Here is a 21690-nt window from a genome sequence, read left to right on the forward strand (position 1 = left end):
CCAAAATCACGCGGGGTTCCACGGAATTTGAATGGAGTTTGTTAATTTTAGACTCAAAAAATATGTTTTTTATAAAAATTTACGCACCAAATTTTCGTCTTTGGAACCCAATTGCAAATAAGCTACAGTGAGCACATTCATGAGATATACACTAAACGAAGCAGAATCACGAGTTCTACAATCCTATAATTTGTTTATTCTATTATCTGGATGCGCATCCTAATTATAAGAAAAATTAAAAAAACACGGAAAATCCGGCTTCAAAATGTCAGCATCCATTTTGGGTGGATGCAGTGATTACATCGAAAAATCATACATTAGAACCATATTGTCCATGGGGTATTCTGCAACTTAGTCACTGATCACATGTGCGTGCGTTGTGTAGTTTAGCCACAAATCAGGAAGGAACACAAAAAAAACTCGTTGGCTTCAACACATTTTCACCCATTTTTTTACATTACCACCATCACAGCTTCCACGCAGCTTATTATTTATTACCAATATTTTAAGATTTTGACAAGAACACTTCATTTTATAGAATTGAATTTTAATTATATGCAATATGTTCATATTTCGCGAGTTATAACCTTGCAAACCTCAGCTTCAAGGAATTTAAAAGATTTTTGTAATTTCCCATATACACTTTGATACGGTGAAAATGTGCCTCATCGAAATATTGGTTTTAGACCCCATGATTCTTTGGACCAAATCCGTTTCAGAAAATTTGGAGTCGATTTAGCCATGTCCGTTTGTCTGTCTGGCTGGCTGGTGCGCACGATAACTCTCGAAGCCATCAACCGATTTCATTCAAACTTTGCAAATCTTAATAATTCGTCCAAACTTAGTTATAGTTCGAAGATGGGGAATATCGGTCCACTCCTTCTGGTACACTCCTTCTGGTACACACCTTCTGGTACACTCCTTCTGGTACACTCCTTCTGGTCTTTCGAAGATTTTTTTCCAAACAAGAGCTGCTTGCGCAAGTACCCATGTTTCAGATTCATATAACAGCACGGGTAGTATCAGCGTCTTGTAAAGTGTGAGTTTGGTCTGACGAGAGGTGGCCTTGTTTCTAAACTGCTTACTTAAACCATAGTAGCCTCTGTTGGTCATCACAATCCTTCTCCGAATTTTGAAAACTGATGTCATTCGTTTTATTTATGGCGGTACCAAGATATATAAAATCTTTAACTACCTCGAAGCTGTAGTTCTCAAGTTCCACAGTTGGTCCGAGTCTACTGGACGTCTTGCGCGTTGATACCATCAGCTTGGTCTTCTCGCCGTTTACTGCCAGACCCAATTTAGCAGACTCCTTCTCAATTTGTTCAAAGGCGGCTGTTACCGCTAGCAATGTTCGACCCATTATATCGATGTCATCGGCGTAGGCGAGTAACATGTGTTGTTTGGTGTACAGAGTGCCATTTCTGTTCACCTTTGTTTGCGTCACGTATGACCTTTTCCAGCAGAATGTTAAAAAGATCACACGACAAACGGTCACCTTGTCTGAATCCTCGTTCGGTATTGAAGGGCTCCGATAGGTCCTTTCCAACTTTAACTGCTGACCTTGTGCCACTTAAAGTTATCCTGCATAGCCGTATTAATTTTGCAGGAATGCCGACCGTAGACATGGCTTTAAACACCTCTGAACGGATAGGGCTGTCGAATGCAGCTTTATAGTCGACGAATAGGAGGTATGTGTCGATGTGTTTTTCGTGGGTCTTTTCCAGGATTTGGCGCAGAGTGAAAATCTGGTCAATGGTGGATTTGCCAGGTCTGAAGCTGCATTGGTATGGTCTAATAATGTCATTGACCATTGGCTTCAATTGTTCACACAGCACACTGGATAGCACTTTATATGCGATGGGAAGAAGGCTAATTGATTTATAGTTAGCACATATCGTCTTGTCTCATTTTTTGTGCACTGGACACAGGATGCTGAGGTTCCAATCATTGGGCATGCATTCCTCTAGCCAAATGGTACTAATCAACTGCTGCATGCGCCTGACCAGCATGCGGCCAACAGGCTTGAATAGTTCGGCAGGTAACCCATCGGCTCCTGTTGCTTTATTGTTATTCAGCCGATTAATGACCTCATCTTGGCTATGTGGCATATATTCTATATCTTCATCTCTTATTGGTTCTGGGGTATCTTCTTCACCGCCTCTATTTGGCTTTTCAAAATGCTCCTTCCAGATCCTCAACACGCTGTCTGTATCTGTCACCAGGTTTCCTTCTTCATCTCTACAGGAGGATGTGTCTGCACCAAACCTTCGGTTTGGTGTTTTACTCGTTGGTAAAATTTCCGGACTTCATTCTGACTCCTGTACATCTCGAATTGCCCACGCTCATGTTTTTCTTCAGCTTTCTTCTTTTTTTCTAAAAACACGTTTCTCCTCTCCTTTTCTCACGATAATTCTCCATCGCATTACGTGTTGCTACTGTCTGCAGGGTTGCCCTATACGCTGTGTTTTTTACACCAGTAGCATTACGACACTCCTGATCGTACCATGGGTTTCTTGGCGGTTTTTGATTGAAATTTGATATAGGTTTAAATGAACCATATCTAATTTCCATATTCACTAATGGAAATATCTCTCACCTCAAAAACCTAATGGTTTTGCATGGTTTCCGACGTACGTATTATACGTCACAGTTTCTTATAATAGATTTTGGTCATCGCAGGCTATTTAGGAGATCACATGTCTGCAATCAAATCGAATGAGGATTTTTTTTTGTGAAATATATCCTTCTGCTAGATATAGTCAGAGTGCGTCTTTTTCGACCTTATTTTCTTAAACCGTAATCTAAATACCACAAGACGAGATTTGTTGGTCATTCCAAATATTCTATAAAAATGTCCCTGTTAAGATTCTAGATTGTGTCTCCAAATATAAAAATCGATATTCGTATGTTTTCATCATTCTTTGGCACTTTTAACCTATCCTTTCTCAAAATACCCTATATCTACGAGCACTAATAAATTTCATAAAAATTCTTAGATTATGAATGATTTTTATTCTTTTAAACAGGATATGTATACATACATATATAGCTTAAACTGCCATACAAATATAACACAGGCACATACGTGCTTCTATAAATATATAATGAAAAAAAGTTGAAAAGCAGAACTCCTTTTCAATAATTAAATAGTTGTCGTGCAATGAACTTTTTTATTGGTGTTGCTGTTGTTGTTGTTCAATACAAACTTATGGGGTTGTAGGGCGTCAATATGTAGAAACAAATATGCCGATGATGATGACGATGGTATAGTCCTATGACAACAGGATAAAACGTGGCATAGGTCGTGGCTGTAATTGCAATTTAAAACAGGAGCGTAGCTCTCTACACTATGAAAACAGTAGGCAAAGAGTGGGTTCAATAATCATTGGATATTACCAATATATCCAATAGGCCCAAAAATTCTTTATAAATTTAAATTTCTATTTTAAATGAAATTCTTCCTTTCCTGTGTTGATCCTTCTACACCTCTGTACAAAGGAAAAGTGCAAAAGTGTACTTTGGGACATTTTTTTTGTCATGCCATGAATGAATGAAAAATTTCATACGTTCCTATTCATGGTTGGAGACAATGATGAGAGGAATTCTCTTGAAAATACTCAAAACCAATACATATACACACTCATACCATATGCACACACATACATTACAACCAATGTAATTTTTAAATTACAACCAACCGACCGTCCCGAACCACTCATACACACTCGATGGCGATGATGATGATCCTTTGAGTATTTTTTATTGATTGACCTCAAAACCCCGTGACAAAAAATGGCAATAACAACAACAGCTACTCGTACACTTGGTGAGAATGTGGACAGGCTGAGAGGAGGTGTTTGAAGAGATTAACAGGGGAAAACAATATGTCTGGCATTTACTGGCCAAGTGAATAAAAAATAACAACAATAGAAATAAAAAACAAAAGTTAAAAGTTGACAAGTGTAAATTCAATTCAATACACAATTCAATGATTTGTTCTGTGTGAAGAATTCCGAGAACAAAAGTACAACAACTACTTGACATACATATGAGAGATCAAAAGCCAAAAAGGACATACGTAATTTGCTTATGTAAAATATTTTCATGGAAATCAAATGAAAGGCATAGCATTTGCGGAAAACAAAGGATCAAATATTTGTTCAAGGATCAGAGGAAACACTTGTATCCACGCCTATTGTAGTACTTTTCAAAAATATTATTTAAACAATCCACGCCACTTATAAAACTTGAACAAAATATTACTTCAAAAATCCACAACCATCTTAGACGCTTAAAAATTGGTTTTCAAATATTCGGGCTTCATAATCCCCGTCTATCTTAGAATCCTAAAAAATTTAAGACTCCTAAAAATTTAAAAACAGTAAGGAAAGTAGCAAAGTCGGACTGGACCGACTATATGATACCCTTCACCACTTTGCGTATATTGTACATATGTATCCTTACAATTACATGTCAATGTTCTGCAACCTATGACAAATTTAATTTCATTAGGGCAGATTTACAGTCGACTGCGTACCATGGGACAAATTTATGAAAAACGATTATGAAAAACGCGCTGTTAAGAATTTAATTTCAGTCAGACACCCGTTCGAAATACATATGGAAGCTATGGCTGCATCTGTACCAATCAAAACGCAATAACGTCTTTCAAGTCTCAATTTGATACGTTGTGCAAAGTTTCGTGTTAATCGGACAAACATTAGACGTTTGGTGCCCCATTTAGGTAAAATCGGTCGAATATATATATATATATATATATATATGGGAGCTATATCTAAATCGGAAACGATTTTTATGAAATTTAACACACACCGTTCGAGACTTAATTCAGTACGCTATGCCAAATTTCGTGCAAATCGAATGATATATGCGGACTTTGGTGCACAATTACAATAAATCGGACGAAATATATATGGGAGCTATATCTAAATATGAACCGATTATTACGAAATTTAACACACATCTTTCTAGGCTTAACTCAGTACTCTATACCAAATTTCGTGCAAATCGAAGGATATATAAGAACTTTGGTGCACCATTTACATTAAATCGGTCGAAACTATATATGGGAGCTATATCGAAATACGAACCGATTTTCCCGAAACTTCCCACTCATCATTCTAGACTCATTTCAGTACCCTCTGCCAAATTTCGTGCAAATCGAAGGGTATATAGGGACTTTGGTACACCATTTACCTAAAATCGGACGAAAATATATATGGGAGCTATATCTAAATCTGAACCGATTTTTCCCAATTTCAATAGGGTTCGTCCTTAGACCAAATAGGTGAGCTGTGCCAAATTTCATCCAATTCGGATCATAAATGTTGCCTGTTCTTTAACATGGACATGCATAAATCGACTCAGAAAGTGATTCTATGCATATTCTCAAAAGGCACCGTGGGTCTATCTCGTTTCCTTTTGCCTGTTACAAACATATGCCCACAGACATAATACTCTGTACCACAGTGTGGTGAAGGGTATAAATATTCACATCTCTTATAGACCCTTGAAAAAATATATTTTAAAAATCCATGAAAAATATGTTATAAAAATTCACTGCTCTTACAGACCCTTAAAAATATATTTAAAAAATCCACGCCTCCTGTGGACCCTTGGAAAAATATTATTTTTAAATCAACGCCTCTTATAGATCCTGACCCCAAAATATATTCTTTAAAAATCCTAGGACCAAAAGCCTCTTATAGACCCCAAAAAATATTCTTAAAAAACAAGCCTCTTATAGACGACGCCTCTTGTGGACCTTTGAAAAAATATTCTTTAAAAAATACACCCCTACTGTAGTCCTTGAAAAAATATGCGTGTCTTTCTTTATTGTTAATAAAATTATTTTAAAAAAATCCACGCTTCCTATATACCATCAAAAATATTATTTAAAAAACTTGGGTCTCATATCGACCCCCGAAAAATATTTAAACAAGTAAAAAAGTGTCAGTCGGCGTTGCCGACATAACCATAACCTATGGTTTGGGAGAATGTTTTCGGAGTTACACGGATTTAGTACACAGTAGTACTTATTTCCAAAATCTCCTTCCTACCCCAAACCTACACTCCCACAGTGATCCTAAATCCAAGTTTCAGGATTCCAACACTATTGGAAAATTTCCTACATACCCCAATCCTACACCCCCACAGTCATCCTAAATCCAAGTTTCAGGATTCCAACTTTATCGGTTGACCCACAATTCAAATTGTACCAAATTTAGTACACAGTGGTATGAATTTCCAAAACTTCCTACTTAACCCAAACCAACACTCCCACATTCATCCTAAATCCAAGTTTCTGTATTCAAACTCTATCAGTTCACCCACAATTGAAATTGTACCAAATTTAGTACACAATAGTACTTATTTCCAAAATCTCCTTCCTACCCTAAACCTACACTCCAACATTCATCCTAAATCCAAGTTTCAGGATTCCAACTCTATTGGTTCACCCACAATTCAAATTGTACCAAATTTAGTACACAGTAGTACCAAATTCCAAAACTTCCTACATACCCCAATCCAAGTTTCAGGATTCCAACTCTATTGGTGCACCCGCAATTTAAATTGTACTAAATTTAGTACACAATAGTACTAATTTCCAAAATTTCCTACATACCCCAATCCTACACCCCCACAGTCATCCTAAATCCAAGTTTCAGGATTCCAACTTTATCTGTTGACCCACAATTCAAATTGTACCATATTTAGTACACAGTGGTACGATTTCCAAAACCTCCTTTCTAACCCAAACCTACACTCCCACAGTGATCCAACTCTATTGGTGCACTCGCAATTTAAATTGTACCAAATTTAGTACAGGGTAGTACGAATTTCCAAAATTTCCTACATACCCCAATCCCACACCCCCACAGTCATACTAAATCCAAGTTTCAGGATTCCAACTTTATCGGTTGAGCCACAATTCAAATTGTACCAAATTTAGTACACAGTGGTACGAATTTCCAAAACTCCCTACTTAACCCAAACCAAACCCCCCACAGTGATCCTAATTCTAAGTTTCAGGATTCAAACTCTATCAGTTCACCCGCAATTCAAATTGTACCAAATTTAGTACACGGTAGTACGAATTTCCAAAACTCCCTACTTAACCCAAACCAAACCCCCCACAGTGATCCTAAAACTAAGTTTCAGGATTCCAACTCTATTGGTGCACCCGCAATTTAAATTGTACTAAATTTAGTACACAATAGTACGAATTTCCAAAATTTCCTACATACCCCAATCCTACACCCCCACAGTCATCCTAAATCCAAGTTTCAGGATTCCAACTTTATCTGTTGACCCACAATTCAAATTGTACCATATTTAGTACACAGTGGTACGAATTTCCAAAACATCCTACATACCCCAATCCTACACCTCCTCAGTGATCCTAAATCCAAGTTTTAGCATTCCAACTTTATCGGTTGACCCACAATTCAAATTGTACCAAATTTAGTACACAGTGGTACGAATTTCCAAAACTTCCTACACATTTCAATCTTACACCTCCACAGTGATTCTGACTCCAAATTTCATGATTCTAGCTCTATTGGTTCATCTAAAATTCAAATTGTACCAAATTTAGTACCCATAATTATTAATTTGTTAAACTGAATCCTGACCCTAATCCTATATCCCTACAATGATCCTCTAACTCCAAATGTCATTGTTCTAGCTCTATCGGTTCACCTACATCCAAGTTGTACCAATTGCAGTACGATTTAGTACTTTACGTACACATAAGTAAATAATTTCAAAAACTACGTACATATCCCAATCCTACGTACATATCCCAATCCGACGATAATGTACTTTCAATTTTCAGGATTCCAGGTCGATTTTTACCACCAAATCAAATTTGTACCAAATATAGTACCATATAGTACTTTTCGTATACATGAGTACACGCTTTCCAAACGCTCCTCATATCGACCCACTTCTCAACCTTAATTTGCATTCCAAATTTCAAGTTTTTAGCTCAATCCATTCACATGCTACGAAATTGTACTAAATTTAGTACATTTCAGTACTTTTCGAATAATTATAGTTCGAATTTCCAAAAAGCCTACACTCCAACAGTGACCCTAAATCCAAATTTCAGAGTTCTAGCTCTACTGATTCGCCAAATACAAATGATACCATATTTAGTACTTTTCGTACCGTTCTAGTACGAATTTCCAAAAACCCAGCCTTATCTAACACCTTTGGTCCTAGAATAACCCTCACCTAAAATTTCATTTATTTATTAGTAAAGATTGACCCTTTTTGGAGAAGGTACCAGAGGAGAGGGCCAACGAGACCCAACATCGGACTTGATCTAGGCTTGGTAAAGATAATATCTTGCACAAAGGTTGGTTTAAATCGTATAGTTCGTTCGCATGATAGGGTTTATAGTCCGTTCGCATGATATTGGGTTTATAAATATTTTTATTTTATAAAATTGTGACCCTTTGTGGGGAAGGTATCAGAAGGAGTGGAGCAATGGGTCCCATCTTCAAACTTGATCTAGGTTTAGTAAAGATAATAGGTTGTGAGAAGTTTGGTTCCAGTCGGACATTACATTCGTCTGAAACTGGATTTATAAATATTGGCAATTTTGACCCTTTGTGGGGGAGGTACGACAAGGAGTGGACCAATGGGTTCCATCTTCGGACTTGATCTGGGCCTGGTAAAGATAATAGCTTGTACAAAGTTTGGTTAAAATGGGATAGTCCGTTCGTATTGATATTATAAAATTATTTTATTGCAAAATTTTGACCATTTTCGTGGGTGAGGTACCAGAAGAAGTGGACCAATAATCCCCATATTCGAACCTGCACTAAATTTGGAAGAAATATAAAGATGTGCAAAATTTGGATGAAATCAGTTACCCCCTTCGAGTGCTATCGTGCACACCAGCCGATCAGACAGACAGGCGGTCAACGGATGGAACGGACGGACATTCGTAAATCGACTCAACAAAAATCCACTTTTCTTTTGTAGACCCTTGGAAAAATACCCTTTAATAAATCCATTTTATTATTTATCGTCCCAAACCCCGTATACCCTTTTCATTTTGTAGTTAAAATACTCGACATAAAATTATTTTCCATTTTTTCTGTTGTTGTTTTTATTTTGGTTTGTTTTTAATTTATGCAAAAATGCAACAATTGACCCAGATTTTCAATATTTTCCAAAATACTCACGATACCACTTTTCATGCATTCCTCCGTCCTCTCCCTTTTTATTTTATTATTTATTAACCCCTTTCATCACACGCATCCACTCACACACACGCACACACACCTCTTCAAAATTCGAGACGTACTCATTCCTTGAAATGTTCTGAAGCTGTTGTGTAGGTTGGTGTGCGCGGAGGAGGAGGTTAAGTGGGTCTGCACAATGCAACTCATTGTGGGACAATTGCGTTCGAGGAAATTTTTGTTCAGTTGTGGTTATTTTGTAAAGATTTATCAGGGGACTTTTTTAATGGATGTGAAATGTCTTCTTTTCTGGGGAAAATAATATTTTGCCGCACACACAGACACACCTCGGAACGCATAAAGTCAAATGTGTAGAAATTAATAATTTATACACCACAATAAGTAGCTACTAAATTTGTCAATGGAATTTTCTAATAGTTTTAATTTATTTATTTATTTATGACCACCTTGGGTGTATTTTGTGATGACAAAAATAAAAAAATATAATTCGATGAAAGGCCCAGGGGAATTTATTTACGTAGGAAAATTAATATAAAGTCATGGAAGCAATTGCGATGAAATATTGGTCGCAGAATCAAAGGAGTATTGGATAGGAAATATTCTTCTTAAATTTGCAAGGCTCTACAAAATATTAAAGAATATTTTTTCAAGGCTCTACAAAAGAGGCGTGGATTTATTAAAGACTATTTTTTCAAGGCTCTACAAAAGAGGCGTGGATTTTTTAAAGAATAGTTTTTCAAGGCTTATTAAAGAATAGTTTTTCAAGGCTCTACAAAAGAGGCGTGGATTTATTAAAGAATAGTTCTTCAAGGCTCTACAAAAAGAGGCGTGGATTTATTAAAGAATAGTTTTTCAAGGCTCTACAAAAGAGGCGTGGATTTATTAAAGAATAGTTTTTCAAGGCTCTACAAAAGAGGCGTGGATTTTTTAAAGAATATTTTTTCAAGCCTCTACAAAAGAGGCGTGGATTTATTAAAGAATAGTTCTTCAAGGCTCTACAAAAAGAGGCGTGGATTTATTAAAGAATAGTTTTTCAAGGCTCTACAAAAGAGGCGTGGATTTATTAAAGAATAGTTCTTCAAGGCTCTACAAAAAGAGGCGTGGATTTATTAAAGAATATTTTTTCAAGGCTCTACAAAAGAGGCGTGGATTTTTTAAAGAATATTTTTTCAAGGCTCTACAAAAGAGGCGTGGATTTATTAAAGAATAGTTTTTTAAGGCTCTACAAAAGAGGCGTGGATTTATTAAAGAATAGTTTTTTAAGGCTCTACAAAAAGAGGCGTGGATTTTTTAGTTTTTCAAGGCTCTACAAAAGAGGCGTGGATTTTTTAAAGAATATTTTTTCAAGCCTCTACAAAAGAGGCGTGGATTTTTTAAAGAATATTTTTTCAAGCCTCTACAAAAGAGGCGTGGATTTTTAAAGAATATTTTTTCAAGGCTCTACAAAAAGAGGCGTGGATTTTTAAAGAATATTTTTTCAAGGGTCTACAAAAGAGGCGTGGATTTTTTAAAGAATATTTTTTCAAGGGTCAAAAAGAGGCGTGGATTTTTAAAGAATATTTTTTCAAGGCTCTACAAAAGAGGCGTGGATTTTTTAAAGAATATTTTTTCAAGGCTCTACAAAAGAGGCGTGGATTTTTTAAAGAATATTTTTTCAAGGCTCTACAAAAGAGGCGTGGATTTTTTAAAGAATATTTTTTCAAGGCTCTACAAAAGAGGCGTGGATTTTTTAAAGAATATTTTTTCAAGGCTCTACAAAAGAGGCGTGGATTTTTTAAAGAATATTTTTTCAAGGCTCTACAAAAGAGGCGTGGATTTTTTAAAGAATATTTTTTCAAGGCTCTACAAAAGAGGCGTGGATTTTTTAAAGAATATTTTTTCAAGGCTCTACAAAAGAGGCGTGGATTTTTTAAAGAATATTTTTTCAAGGCTCTACAAAAGAGGCGTGGATTTTTTAAAGAATATTTTTTCAAGGCTCTACAAAAGAGGCGTGGATTTTTTAAAGAATATTTTTTCAAGGCTCTACAAAAGAGGCGTGGATTTTTTAAAGAATATTTTTTCAAGGCTCTACAAAAGAGGCGTGGATTTTTTAAAGAATATTTTTTCAAGGCTCTACAAAAGAGGCGTGGATTTTTTAAAGAATAAAAAAGAGGCGTGGATTTTTAAAGAATATTTTTTCAAGGCTCTACAAAAGAGGCGTGGATTTTTTAAAGAATATTTTTTCAAGGCTCCACAAAAGAGGCGTGGATTTTTTAAAGAATATTTTTTCAAGGCTCTACAAAAGAGGCGTGGATTTTTTAAAGAATATTTTTTCAAGGCTCTACAAAAAGAGGCGTGGATTTTTTATTAAAGAATATTTTTTCAAGGCTCTACAAAAAGAGGCGTGGATTTTTTAAAGAATATTTTTTCAAGGCTCTACAAAAGAGGCGTGGATTTTTTCAAGGCTCTACAAAAGAGGCGTGGATTTTTTAAAGAATATTTTTTCAAGGCTCTACAAAAGAGGCGTGGATTTTTTAAAGAATATTTTTTCAAGCCTCTACAAAAGAGGCGTGGATTTTTTAAAGAATATTTTTCAAGGCTCTACAAAAGAGGCGTGGATTTATTAAAGAATAGTTTTTCAAGGCTCTACAAAAAGAGGCGTGGATTTATTAAAGAATATTTTTTCAAGGCTCTACAAAAGAGGCGTGGATTTTTTAAAGAATATTTTTTCAAGCCTCTACAAAAGAGGCGTGGATTTTTTAAAGAATATTTTTTCAAGCCTCTACAAAAGAGGCGTGGATTTATTAAAGAATATTTTTTCAAGACTCTACAAAAGAGGCGTGGATTTATTAAAGAATATTTTTTCAAGACTCTACAAAAGAGGCGTGGATTTATTAAAGAATATTTTTTCAAGACTCTACAAAAGAGGCGTGGATTTATTAAAGAATATTTTTTCAAGGCTCTACAAAAGAGGCGTGGATTTATTAAAGAATATTTTTTCAAGGCTCGTGGATTTTTTAAAGAATACAAGCCTCTACAAAAGAGGCGTGGATTTTTTAAAGAATATTTTTTCAAGCCTCTACAAAAGAGGCGTGGATTTTTTAAAGAATATTTTTTCAAGCCTCTACAAAAGAGGCGTGGATTTTTTAAAGAATATTTTTTCAAGGCTCTACAAAAGAGGCGTGGATTTTTTAAAGAATATTTTTCAAGGGTCTATCAAGGAGGCGTGGATTTTTTAAAGAATATTTTTTCAAGCCTCTACAAAAGAGGCGTGGATTTTTTAAAGAATATTTTTTCAAGCCTCTACAAAAGAGGCGTGGATTTTTTAAAGAATATTTTTTCAAGCCTCTACAAAAGAGGCGTGGATTTTTTAAAGAATATTTTTTCAAGCCTCTACAAAAGAGGCGTGGATTTTTTAAAGAATATTTTTTCAAGCCTCTACAAAAGAGGCGTGGATTTTTTAAAGAATATTTTTTCAAGCCTCTACAAAAGAGGCGTGGATTTTTTAAAGAATATTTTTTCAAGCCTAGCCTCTACAAAAGAGGCGTGGATTTTTTAAAGAATATTTTTTCAAGCCTCTACAAAAGAGGCGTGGATTTTTTAAAGAATATTTTTTCAAGCCTCTACAAAAGAGGCGTGGATTTTTTAAAGAATATTTTTTCAAGCCTCTACAAAAGAGGCGTGGATTTTTTAAAGAATATTTTTTCAAGCCTCTACAAAAGAGGCGTGGATTTTTTAAAGAATATTTTTTCAAGCCTCTACAAAAGAGGCGTGGATTTTTTAAAGAATATTTTTTCAAGCCTCTACAAAAGAGGCGTGGATTTTTTAAAGAGGCGTGGATTTTTTAAAGAATTTTTTCAAGCCTCTACAAAAGAGGCGTGGATTTTTTAAAGAATATTTTTTCAAGCCTCTACAAAAGAGGCGTGGATTTTTTAAAGAATATTTTTTCAAGCCTCTACAAAAGAGGCGTGGATTTTTTAAAGAATATTTTTTCAAGGCTCTAGGCAAGGCGTGGATTTATTAAAGAATATTTTTTCAAGGCTCTAGGCAAGGCGTGGATTTATTAAAGAATATTTTTTCAAGGCTCTAGGCAAGGCGTGGATTTATTAAAGAATATTTTTTCAAGGCTCTAGGCAAGGCGTGGATTTATTAAAGAATATTTTTTCAAGGCTCTAGGCAAGGCGTGGATTTATTAAAGAATATTTTTTCAAGGCTCTAGGCAAGGCGTGGATTTATTAAAGAATATTTTTTCAAGGCTCTAGGCAAGGCGTGGATTTATTAAAGAATATTTTTTCAAGACCTAGGCAAGGCGTGGATTTATTACAGAATATTTTTTCAAGGCCTAGGCAAGGCGTGGATTTATTACAGAATATTTTTTCAAGACCTAGGCAAGGCGTGGATTTATTACAGAATATTTTTTCAAGACCTAGGCAAGGCGTGGATTTATTACAGAATATTTTTTCAAGGCTCTAGGCAAGGCGTGGATTTATTAAAGAATATTTTTTCAAGGCTCTAGGCAAGGCGTGGATTTATTAAAGAATATTTTTTCAAGGCTCTAGGCAAGGCGTGGATTTATTAAAGAATATTTTTTCAAGGCTCTAGGCAAGGCGTGGATTTATTAAAGAATATTTTTTCAAGGCTCTAGGCAAGGCGTGGATTTATTAAAGAATATTTTTTCAAGGCTCTAGGCAAGGCGTGGATTTATTAAAGAATATTTTTTCAAGGCTCTAGGCAAGGCGTGGATTTATTAAAGAATATTTTTTCAAGGCTCTAGGCAAGGCGTGGATTTATTAAAGAATATTTTTTCAAGGCTCTAGGCAAGGCGTGGATTTATTAAAGAATATTTTTTCAAGGCTCTAGGCAAGGCGTGGATTTATTAAAGAATATTTTTTCAAGGCTCTAGGCAAGGCGTGGATTTATTAAAGAATATTTTTTCAAGGCTCTAGGCAAGGCGTGGATTTATTAAAGAATATTTTTTCAAGGCTCTAGGCAAGGCGTGGATTTATTAAAGAATATTTTTTCAAGGCTCTAGGCAAGGCGTGGATTTATTAAAGAATATTTTTTCAAGGCTCTAGGCAAGGCGTGGATTTATTAAAGAATATTTTTTCAAGGCTCTAGGCAAGGCGTGGATTTATTAAAGAATATTTTTTCAAGGCTCTAGGCAAGGCGTGGATTTATTAAAGAATATTTTTTCAAGGCTCTAGGCAAGGCGTGGATTTATTAAAGAATATTTTTTCAAGGCTCTAGGCAAGGCGTGGATTTATTAAAGAATATTTTTTCAAGGCTCTAGGCAAGGCGTGGATTTATTAAAGAATATTTTTTCAAGGCTCTAGGCAAGGCGTGGATTTATTAAAGAATATTTTTTCAAGGCTCTAGGCAAGGCGTGGATTTATTAAAGAATATTTTTTCAAGGCTCTAGGCAAGGCGTGGATTTATTAAAGAATATTTTTTCAAGGCTCTAGGCAAGGCGTGGATTTATTAAAGAATATTTTTTCAAGGCTCTAGGCAAGGCGTGGATTTATTAAAGAATATTTTTTCAAGGCTCTAGGCAAGGCGTGGATTTATTAAAGAATATTTTTTCAAGGCTCTAGGCAAGGCGTGGATTTATTAAAGAATATTTTTTCAAGGCTCTAGGCAAGGCGTGGATTTATTAAAGAATATTTTTTCAAGGCTCTAGGCAAGGCGTGGATTTATTAAAGAATATTTTTTCAAGGCTCTAGGCAAGGCGTGGATTTATTAAAGAATATTTTTTCAAGGCTCTAGGCAAGGCGTGGATTTATTAAAGAATATTTTTTCAAGGCTCTAGGCAAGGCGTGGATTTATTAAAGAATATTTTTTCAAGGCTCTAGGCAAGGCGTGGATTTATTAAAGAATATTTTTTCAAGGCTCTAGGCAAGGCGTGGATTTATTAAAGAATATTTTTTCAAGGCTCTAGGCAAGGCGTGGATTTATTAAAGAATATTTTTTCAAGGCTCTAGGCAAGGCGTGGATTTATTAAAGAATATATTTTCAAGGCTCCAGGCAAGGCGTGTATTTATTAAAGAATATTTTTTCAAGGCTCTAGGCAAGGCGTGGATTTATTAAAGAATATATTCTAGACAAGAACAGGTTCTAAATTCATGACAATTACGAGTTAATATGGGAATTCAGTTTTTGTTCAATTTGGATGCCCTCCAAATTGTCTGTTTTGATGGAAAATTAAGTGGCTTTTTCCAATGCATCCCCATATACACTGGAAAACCTTGAGCGATGACAAATCGAGCAATGTTTCATATTTGTTGAAAATAAATCATAGTTGTTTTTTTATTCTCCATATTCACATACATATTTCCAATCTAATCGAATTCGCAGTGAATCAGCATAATTTAATGTAATTTTACGCCATTCAATCAGAAAGTCATCATCGTCATCATCAGGATAATCATCATCATTATGATGATGATGAGGAAGCATGTCATCCGCAGCATGCAATTCGTATCATCAACTTCGACAAGAACATAATCAATGGCATGATGATAATAATCACAACAACAACTCCATTTTTAATATTTGAAATCAAGCAGTCACCCGAACATGCCTCCACATCATTCGCAAGATCCTAGGTATTATCCTTGGACCATGTCAGATTTTTTTTTATAGAAGAACTGCATTTAAATGCACATCAACTAGATGAAGGGGGTGTGTGTGTGTATTTGGCATATTCAATTTCCATTTATCTCCTCTTCTATCTCTAAATCGCAGATATTACTTTATCTTATCCCTCCATTTTTCTCCCCTTCTCTTTTCAGACGAAGGAAAAAAGTTACATTTTGTCAGCCCGGCACGCAGGAAATCTGTTCTGGCCCCCATTCTAAATAAAATCAAAAATGGCAATGATGCCAATGGCAGCGGTGGCGGCGGCAGTGATGGTGGTGGCAGTGCAACTGGCGGCAATGGCTCAGATACCGAAAAGAAATCCAATGCCACCGATAGTACGGGTCATATTAGTGTACAAATAGAACCGGCTAAAAAGGTCAAGGTAAGTTTTGTTGGATGCGAGCTCCACTGCTAGGTCTCGCGGTCTTTGATTCATGGCAAGTAACTGTCTGTATGTCGTAGTGTGTGTGTGTTTGTGTAGAGCGTGCGTGAAAATAGCGAAGCTGTACAAACACCAAAGCTACTACATCTGTTCTGACTGACTGACCGACCTTCATGTCTAAGAAGAGTTTTGTTGTTGTTGTTGCTGCTGTTTCAATTTAAATGTGTTTTTATTATTTCCAGCGCCACAGCATTCACGGCATGATGGAGGAGGAGAACATCATACGACCTCATCAGGAAATACGCCAATTGACATTGGAGGAGAAGAAATTTTTATTGGCCGTGGAACGAGGTGATATGGCTGGCACCCGAAGGTCAGTAAGCGAAACAAAAAATGGAAGTTAGGAAAACATAAAATAGAGACAATTTTTTTTGAAATCTTTTTAAAGAGGATTTAAAAAATATATTATATGGAAGCTATGGCAGCATTTGCACCAATTGAAAAAAAAAGTAACAACGTCATTGGTGTTAATCGACAATCATTAGGAGTTTGGTGCACCATATATATATATATCTATAAATGAACCGATTTTTCCGAAACTTACCACACATCAGTCTAGACTCAATTCAGTACGCTGTGCCAAATTTCATGCAAATCGAAAGATATTTAGGGACTTTGGTGCACTATTTGCCTTAAATCGGACGAAAATATATATATGGTAGCTATATCTAAATCTGAACTGATTTTCCCGAAACTCACCACTCATCATTCTAGGCTTAATTCCGTTCGCTGTGCCAAATTTCGAGCAAGTCGAAGAATATGTAGGGACTTTGGTGCACCATTTGCCTTAAATCGGACGAAAATGTATATGGGAGCTATATCTAAATCTGAACTGATTTTCCCGAAACTAACCACTCATCATTCTAGGCTTAATTCCGTTCGCTGTGCCAAATTTCGAACAAATCGGTAGATATTTAGGGACTTTGGTGCACCATTTACTATAAATCAGACGAAAATATATATGGGAGCTATATCTAAATCTGAACCGATTTTCACGAAACTTAACACACATCGTTCTACTCTTAATTCAGTACGCTATGCCAAATTTCGTGCAAATCGAAGAATATATTGGGACTTTCGTGCACCATTTGTCTTAAATCGGACGAAAATGTATATGGAAGCTATATCTAAATCTGAACCGATTTTCAGGAAACTTAACGCACATCATTCTATGCTTAATTCAGTATGATGTGCCAAATTTCATGCAAATCGTAAGATATTTAGGGACTTTGGTGCACTATCTACCTTAAATCGGACGAAAGTGTATATGGGAGCTATATCTAAATCTGAATCGATTTCAACGAAACTTAGCACACATTGTTCTAAAGTAAATTCGGTATGATGTGCCAAATTTCGTGCAAATCAAAGAATATATAGGGTACTTGGTGCACCATTAACATTAAATCGGACGACAATATATATGGGAGCTATATCTAAATCTGAACGGATTTTCATGAAACATAGCACACATCACTCTAGACACAATTCAGTACGATGTGCCAAATTTCGTGCAAATCGAAAATACATATGGGAGCTATATCAAAATCTGAACCGATTTTCACGAAACTTAACACACATCATTCTAGGCTTAATTCCGTTCGCTGTGCCAAATTTCGTGCAAATCGAAGAATATATAGGGACTTTGGTGCACCATTTGCCTTAAATCGGACGAAATTGTATATGGGAGCTATATCTAAATCTGAACCGATTTTCCCGAAACTCGCCACTCATCATTCTAGGCTTAATTCAGTACGCTGTGCCAAATTTCGTGCAAATCGAAAAATATATATGGACTTCGGTGCACTATTTACATAAAATCGGACGAAAATATATACGGGAGCTATATCTAAATCTGAACCGATTTTCAGGAAACTTAACACACACCATTGTAGACCTAAATCATTAGGTTGTGCCAAATTTCGTGCATATCGAAAGATATATAGCGACCGTTTACATTAAATCGGACGAATATATATATATGGGAGCTATATCTAAATCTGAACCGATTTTTCCCTATTTCAATAGAGCTCGCCCTATGGCAAATTTCATCCAAATCGGATGATAAATGCGACCCGTACTTTGTTTACAATTTAACATCAACAGACGGGCGATCAGCCGGACGTGCATAAATCGACTCAGAAAGTGATTCTATGCATATTCTCAAAAGGAACCATGGGCCTATCTCGTTTCCTTTTGCCAGTTACAAACATATGCACAAAGACATAATACCCTGTACCACGTTGATTAGGAGGAATATTTTTTTGGAATCCTGGATTTAAAAAAAATCAGAACTGATCATGTGGCAACTTTTCCGCTTGAACAAAGCAGACGGCCAATTCTGCGGCATCACGTCGCCAGCAGAAGCTGTTAAAGCGTCCAAAATCAATGTTTTGGTGATGTCTTAATCAGAGTGGATAAATAGTTTTGGCAATTACTTGGAGCGCATGTATGAATGGAGAATACCCTCATGCATTGATATACGAAATTTCACTATTAGTCCCAAAAATGTATAATAGCCCTCCTATATATTTATTTCCGTCTATTGAAATCACAAAATTAATAATAGAGCTTTGAAGTTTTATACATACATTGCTACTACTCCTAGAATCTTTGGTATAGGCCCCGTATAAAGGAACACCCCAATATTTGGAATTTTAAGATCCAAATGTTGTTTATATTTTCAGAAAATTTATATATTTCTCTTTGAGTGGAAAATCTGCCATACCAAGCTTTATCAATGTACCAATCGTTTTTGTATATAACGGTAACCAAGATTTTTGGTATATAGGGGATTTCAGACAAGATCGTCCAAAATCGTCATGGGTCTTGTTCGGTATGTTCAAGGTACTAGTCCAATTTCTAACCTTGTAAGTGTCTGAGGGTAGTTATTTTGTTTCCTCTTAGTAATAAATTAACATGGCATAGTTCCGATATGTTCCGATAGATTTTAGGTAATGTGAATGTTCACCTCCTGGCGATGGGTATAAAATGTTAGGAATGGCGGAAATTGTTGTTTTATTTTTGAAGTATTTTTTTTTAATTTTTATTAATGTTTACAGAGGGACTATTCTTGCTTTTTTATGATATTATTTCAAAAACTATTATTTTTCCCCCAGAATGTTACAAAAGTCCCAAGACACCGATTACATTAACATAAACTGTGTGGATCCATTGGGACGGACAGCCCTGCTAATGGCCATTGATAATGAAAATCTTGAGATGGTAGAGCTGCTGATAAGCTACAATGTCGATACTAAAGATGCTTTATTACATTCCATATCTGAAGAATTTGTGGAGGCGGTAGAGGTACTGCTGGATCATGAGCATGTCACATTTACAATAGAAGGGAATCATGTAAGTAATGGATTCGGAAACAATACCTTTTTTAAATAATTGAACATATTAAAATATTACACAGAGTTGGGAATCATCACCCGAGGAAACGTCCACCTTTACACCGGACATAACACCACTGATCTTGGCGGCACATCGTGACAATTATGAGATCATTAAAATTCTATTAGATCGTGGTGCTGTACTGCCAATGCCTCATGATGTGCGGTAAATTTTTGAAGGAGGGTCATTGTTTGCAAGAATTTTGAAAATATTTCTTTTTCTCCTCTCCTAGCTGCGGCTGTGATGAATGTGTTCAATCCCGCCAGGAGGATTCCTTGCGCCACTCACGCTCCCGCATAAATGCCTATCGTGCTCTGGCCAGCCCTAGTTTAATTGCCTTGTCCTCAAAGGATCCTATTTTAACTGCATTTGAGCTATCGTGGGAATTGAGAAGATTGAGTTTTTTAGAACATGAATTTAAGGTAAGAGGTCGGAGGGTCAGGTCCATAACTTCCATGGAAGTAATATTTTTATTTATTTTTTATATTATTCCTCCAGAATGAATATCAGGAATTACGCAAACAATGCCAGGATTTTGCCACCGCTTTATTAGATCACACCCGCACCTCTCATGAATTGGAAATTTTACTAAATCACGATCCTACCGGTCCAGTTTATGAGCATGGCGAACGGATGCATTTAAATCGTTTAAAATTAGCCATTAAATTAAGACAAAAGAAGGTGAGTTCAGGAATGAACTTTAATTTTCAAATTTGTTATATTTGTATATGCAATCCGATTTTTTCCAGTTTGTTGCCCATTCGAATGTCCAACAGCTTCTGGCGAGCATATGGTACGAAGGATTACCAGGATTTCGCCGCAAAAATATGGCTTTACAAGCTTTAGATATTATTAGAATAGGTGAGTAATTGCGGATCTTTTGAAGAATATATTTTCAATGGGTCTATAGGAAAAAATAATTTCCAAGGGTCCACAGGAGGCGTGGATTTATTAAAGAATATTTTTCAAGGGTCCAAAGAGCTCTAGACAAGGCGTGTATTTTATAAATATTCTTTAAAAAATCCACGCCTTGTCTAGAGACTTTTGGACCCTAGAAAAATATTCTTTAAAAAATCCATGCCTTGTCTAAAGCCTTTTGGACCCTAGAAAAATATTCTTTAAAAAATCCATGCCTTGTCTAAAGCCTTTTGGACCCTAGAAAAATATTCTTTAAAAAATCCACGCCTTGTCTAGAGACTTTTGGACCCTAGAAAAATATTCTTAAATAAATCCACGCCTTGTCTAGAGACTTTTGGACCCTAGAAAAATATTCTTTAAAAAATCCACGCCTTGTCTAGAGACTTTTGGACCCTAGAAAAGTATTCTTAAATAAATCCACGCCTTGTCTAGAGACTTTTGGACCCTAGAAAAATATTCTTAAATAAATCCACGCCTTGTCTAGAGCCTTTTGGACCCTAGAAAAATATTCTTTAAAAAATCCACGCCTTGTCTAGAGCCTTTTGAACCCACAGGAGGCGTGGATTTATTTAAGAATATTTTTCTAGGGCCCAAAAGGCTCTAGACAAGGCGTGGATTTTTTAAGGAATATTTTTCAAGGGTCCAAAAGGCTTTAGACAAGGCATGGATTTTTAAAGAATATTTTTCTAGGGTCCAAAAGGCACTAGACAAGGCAAGGATTTTTTAAAGAATATTTTTCTAGGGTCCAAAAGGCTTTAGACAAGGCATGGATTTTTTAAAGAATATTTTTCTAGGGTCCAAAAGGCTTTAGACAAGGCATGGATTTTTTAAAGAATATTTTTCTAGGGTCCAAAAGGCTCTAGACAAGGCAAGGATTTTTTAAAGAATATTTTTCTAGGGTCCAAAAGGCTTTAGACAAGGCATGGATTTTTTAAAGAATATTTTTCTAGGGTCCAAAAGGCTCTAGACAAGGCGTGGATTTTTTAAAGAATATTTTTTCAAGGCTCTAGACAAGGCGTGGATTTTTTAAAGAATATTTTGTCAAGGCTCTAGGCAAGGCGTGGATTTTTTAAAGAATAT

General features: G+C 35.8%; 1 protein-coding gene across 1 annotated transcript in view; it reads left to right on the forward strand.

Annotated features, from left to right (window-relative positions):
- Positions 1 to 21690, forward strand: part of LOC133336748 (transient receptor potential-gamma protein) — a 39541-nt gene that overhangs the window by 8177 nt on the left and 9674 nt on the right. Inside the window, exons 2-8 of the mRNA XM_061545029.1 lie at positions 16007 to 16236; positions 16479 to 16609; positions 19413 to 19650; positions 19715 to 19857; positions 19925 to 20114; positions 20191 to 20373; positions 20442 to 20553. Coding sequence (XP_061401013.1) covers positions 16497 to 16609; positions 19413 to 19650; positions 19715 to 19857; positions 19925 to 20114; positions 20191 to 20373; positions 20442 to 20553 — 979 coding nt within the window. The 5' untranslated portion in view covers positions 16007 to 16236; positions 16479 to 16496. The remainder of the gene's footprint in view (positions 1 to 16006; positions 16237 to 16478; positions 16610 to 19412; positions 19651 to 19714; positions 19858 to 19924; positions 20115 to 20190; positions 20374 to 20441; positions 20554 to 21690) is intronic.

The sequence above is a fragment of the Musca vetustissima genome, unplaced genomic scaffold (genome assembly GCF_032173495.1).
Source record: "Musca vetustissima isolate MV318-11 ecotype Yass unplaced genomic scaffold, APGP_CSIRO_Mvet_v1 utg35390, whole genome shotgun sequence".
Classification (NCBI taxonomy): domain Eukaryota; kingdom Metazoa; phylum Arthropoda; class Insecta; order Diptera; family Muscidae; genus Musca; species Musca vetustissima.